This window comes from Malus domestica, chromosome 15 (assembly GCF_042453785.1).
Source record: "Malus domestica chromosome 15, GDT2T_hap1".
In the NCBI taxonomy this organism is placed as follows: Eukaryota; Viridiplantae; Streptophyta; class Magnoliopsida; order Rosales; family Rosaceae; genus Malus; species Malus domestica.
In genome coordinates this window covers 52,488,778-52,493,415 of record NC_091675.1, presented here as the reverse complement: position 1 = coordinate 52,493,415, position 4,638 = coordinate 52,488,778, and the positions used below count along the sequence as shown (strand labels likewise).

At 34.8% G+C, this 4,638-nt stretch overlaps 1 protein-coding gene across 1 annotated transcript; it reads right to left on the bottom strand.

Annotated features, from left to right (window-relative positions):
- Window positions 1-2,152: 2,152 nt before the first annotated feature.
- On the bottom strand, window positions 2,153-3,546 carry LOC103402350 (WAT1-related protein At1g68170-like). Its single transcript, XM_070812846.1, has 4 exons — window positions 3,151-3,546; window positions 2,903-3,061; window positions 2,646-2,797; window positions 2,153-2,438 (listed from the first exon to the last, which is right to left on the bottom strand). The coding sequence occupies exons 1-4, from the start codon at window positions 3,493-3,495 to the stop codon at window positions 2,225-2,227; spliced, it is 870 nt and encodes a 289-aa protein (XP_070668947.1). The 5' UTR covers window positions 3,496-3,546; the 3' UTR covers window positions 2,153-2,224.
- Window positions 3,547-4,638: the final 1,092 nt, after the last annotated feature.

Genomic DNA, 4,638 nt, shown 5'->3' with positions numbered 1-4,638 from the left:
AAGCACCAAATGGAACAGATAAATAAAGAAAATTCACAATTTATTAATTGATTGAAGTAACAAACGTACAAAGAGAAAATGAGTTTCTCACAACTTGGCTTACAAAAATTTATTTCTATGTGAGCTCATTTTATTACAAAACAAATGATTTCCCTTCTAATACGTAGAGCCATCAATTTAAATTATGATGGAGAGAAAAAAAAGGATAGGCAATACAAAGTAATTGACCGAGGTAATTTCTATCGAGCCACATGTCAACATCACTATGCAAAAGCCCAAAAATGGAGATTTTTCAGTGTGATCGTTACATAGGGTGGTACACCACGTGTTGCTATATAAATGGTAGGATATGTGTGTTAAAAAGTTAATAACTTAAAAAATAAAATTTCTCACCACTTACATAAAAACACGTGGTTACCACTCGTGTTCCAATCACAACTAAAAATTTCTCCAAAAAATGGGTATTTTTGTGACAAACTTTGAAATTCCAAGGATTTAGGATAGTGATGAAGAAATCGATTACAAAAAGTTAGATAAAAGAAATTAGAAATGCACCACTTAAGCATTACACAAAAGCATGTGAGAGGATACGGGCAAATTGTCCACTTGTAAAGAGTTATTCTAAATCTTTCTTTAGATGGACTTGGCTTCTCTGCCCTCCCACTTCCCATACATTTTCATCCCCTCCTATTTTGTGCGGTCACGGTTAAACCACGTTAACATTTTATATTAATATTGTTTTTTATCTTATTATCTCTATAAAAAAATCAATATAAAATATTGACGTAACTTAACCGTGACTGCAGAAAATAGGAGGGGATAAGAGTGTATGGGAAGTGGGAGGGCAGAGAACCGGGGTCCTCTTTAGATACCTTTGTAATATTCATGTGGTCCATTTTCTATTTCCTCTCATTTAACATTTTGTGATCCATTTCTTCTCCATTTTGCCAAAATGCTTTGAAATTTGAAAGTCCTCCAAACATACTTGGGAAAGACTTATTTGCTGGGTAAAAAATTTGTACGAGTTCTCGTTACCATCCTTAGACTGATGGTTAAACCGAGGTATTCAATAGGGGTTTGGAAACTTATTTGAGGTTTTTTTGCATTCATCAACCAAAACGTTGGGTTCAATGGTTAGCCATGGCTTGGACTATATTACATCAATTTACACTTTCTAAGCTCAATCATTTTGAGGTTGTCTTTGGTCAATCACCTCTTGTCTCTTCTTATGAATCTGGAACTGCAAAGTTAGATTTGGTTGGCAGAAGTTTTCCGGCCAGGGCTCGAGTTTTATCTCAACGTAGATCAAATTTGGAGGCTGCTCAGGTGCGAATGCAGTTTTGATTAGTTCAGTACGTTGCATATAAGAAAGCATTTGGGTTCTGGTATCTCTCCTTCCTCTCCTCTTCCAGTAATCATGGATGATGGACTGATACATGACACTCCCATTGCAATTCTGCGACCCCAGTTGATTTAACATGGTCATACGTACTTCTGTTACTGAATTCTTAGTTCAATGGAAACATCACCCTAATGAGGATGCAAGCTGGGAGAGTGATGTAGAATTCAAGCTAAGCTTTCAAAATTCCAACCTTGTATATGGACAAGGTTTTTTTTCATGGGCGGAGTACTGATAGCATACTACTATGGTTCTTCTAATTGATTGTATAATTGGCTCGAGTGGTTAATAAGCTCTACCAAATGTCACCAATGGAAGCTGCATGTGAGAAGATCAAATTGTTTTCTTTCGGTTAACTGGAAATTAAGAGTGTTTTACACATTGGTTGAGAATGGATCATGATAGTTATTTTAATTATCACATAACATCATATAATAGGAATATATACATATAACATCATGATAAGGAAATCACAAATCAGAAAGAAAATAATATAAAAAGGAATCATCACGTGTATTATCAAAAGTTTTGTTTTTAGTTTTGGGAAAGAGTACATGATATGTAATAAAAATAGCTGTGGCCTTCCTCGAACGTTCGTCCACTGCAATTTCGGTTTATAGTCTATATCCTGCATAAGAATAACTGCACATAGTTTAATAAAACGCTAAGGAAGAAAGAACAGTATATCAAGATTCAAGAGCGATGTTTTTCTTGTAGTCAATGAGAGGGTAAAACAGATAAAACATACCTTAGGTTTAGTTTCCAAATTTACCAAACAGAATACATGAATCCATAAGTAGTTGAGGAGTGTTGAAGTAGGTACTTTTAACCTCTGCTGCTATTACTTGTGATGTTGTTGTCATTACTCCCGGTGGTAATGGCCGGAGCAGATGTTGATGTTGTAACGATTTCAATAGACTGAAATTCTGAAGGTCGGGGGGTTTCGAGTGGTTCTACCCGATTCATCCTCTTTATTTCGATGCTCTTACCCCACAAATATAGGTATAACCCACCTATGATGAACACTGCTCCTAGTAAGCTGTCATTCATTTCCACGACAAAACCCATAAATTTAATTTAACAAATTTATGTAAGGATATAAAGTGCACTGGTGACCATTGGGTCTAGTAGTTTACTTTTCATTTGTTGGATGAGTCTGAATTCAAATTTCATGTACGACAATAATTGAATTACCTAAATACAAAAAGAACAGGAATTACGTGAATATATATATACACGTACGTACCTTCCCAGGTACAAGTTCTCTTCCAGCAACAATGAGGCAAGTATGGCAACCAGTACAAGTAGGACAGGAAAGAAACTCGCTGCATACAATGGCCCTCGCATGTTTATACACCATGCCATCAAGGTCACCGCAATTCCTGAAATCACTATTCCCTACACCGCACAAACACACACAACCAGTACCAATCATCTGCTAATATAATTAAAATAATGATTCAGTAAACGTAATCTTAACTACTTGAGATACAGGCCCCTTACCGAATAAACAACTCCAAGTAGTCTAATATTCCAGCCCAAATGCCATTGCTTCCAATCCCTCTCCGCGCAAAGGGCATAAATCACAGATTGAATTGTTGCCATTAGCGATGTCAAAGCTGTGGCCGACATGGGGCACGGGAATGTTCTAGTCATTTTTCCCTGCATTTTATTTTCATGAACACACACACATGTCAAAACAGGAAAAGAAAATGAAGAAAAGCAACGGAATCATCAACACTCAAATTAACCTGAATTATGAGCCATAGTGAACTGCACGTACAGCCCAGGAAAGCTAACACTGCACCCAAGGCATAATTGGTGGGGTGGTGCGACGACGATGAAGTGGTTTTGTTCTTCGTGTCTATGAGGTTACCATGAACTGACCAAATTTTTATAGTGATGCCTTTGTAGAATACGAAGACCATTGCCCCTCCCAACCCAACCGCTGTTCCGGCAAGTTTTGCCATTCCTGGAATACTTGTTAACGAAAGCTTCTCCTGCCGAAAGCATACCGCCAGTAGGAACGTTATTGCCGGAATCAGATTAGTTATCGCCACACAATATGTTGCTGACGCAAACGCAATGCTCTCCATGAACAAATTTTGAGCTAGTGATAGGCTGCCATATTTGTAATCATAAAACGACAATCAAACTAGAAAAACTTCAACTTATATATGAATTAGGAATGAAGAGAGAATCTGAAAACAATGTGTATAAAAATTAAGGAGGGTGTAGTCAAACTCGGATTTGAGATGATTTTAAAAGATTTTAAAATTCTAGTGTAGTCAATTAAAAGATTTTAAAGGATTTTAGAATCCATTCGAATCTAGGTATAGTCAATTAAAAGATTTTAGAGGATTTCAATAAGTTGTGGATTTTATAGGATTTGAGAGCAAAAATTAAATATAACTAAGACTAAAAAGAATCCAACCTCACCCCTTAGGATTTCAAATCCTTTCAGCACAATCCATTCAAATTCTTTAAAATCCATATGAATTTTGTAGGAGTATTTATCCTTTTAAACCTTTTAAAATCTATCACTTTTAAAATCCTTTAAAATCTTAAATTGATTACACCCAAAATGCAATTGGAGGTTCACTTTTTGTTTATCGTATCAATCTAAATTAGGTATTAAAAAAATCATATTTGTCAACCAAAAAAAGTGAAAAGACAATTTTATTTTCTGTCACAAAATAAAATTATGCATTTGCACAAAAGAAATTTTTTTTAAGCCTCACCCACATGTCATTATCTTTCTAATTTAAAAATAAAAAACTCACATTCTCTCTCTTACATTTCTCTCTTGCACATATTATTTTCTTTTTAAAATTTTTATATTTACACCCACGTATTGACATAGTGTGTGAGCTTCATAGTAACATTTCATATACAAAAACTAGATTAACATCCTTCCACAAGATTTAATTTTCAAAAAAACCGAGTGTAAGATCTAATATTTAATTTTGATCCCTTGACTTTATATTCAACTCAGCAACAACTTTCCATATAGGAGTTGAAGAGTCAATTAATTAAATGAATTATTTTTGTTTGTTCCTAAATCGCCCTTTTCCTATGATTTAGCTAATAAATATTGACTATTAGGCCTTTGAGCTTTCTATGTTTATTTTGAAATCAATAAAAACAATATTTTTGCTAAATGTCTATACGAGCTGCACAATCAGGTCTCATTTATGAAGAGCAACATGTCCAACTCACATACACTTCTCCTTTATATT

Excerpts from the sequence above, each read along its gene's own strand:
- LOC103402350 (XM_070812846.1), bottom strand. The coding sequence starts at position 3,495 with ATGGAGAGCATTGCGTTTGCGTCAGCAACATATTGTGTGGCGATAACT. Across the intron at positions 3,062-3,150 it reads CACTATGGCTCATAATTCAG|GGAAAAATGACTAGAACATT; the intron begins GTTAATTTGAGT and ends AATAAAATGCAG. Across the intron at positions 2,439-2,645 it reads GAGAACTTGTACCTGGGAAG|CTTACTAGGAGCAGTGTTCA; the intron begins GTACGTACGTGT and ends AATGAATGACAG.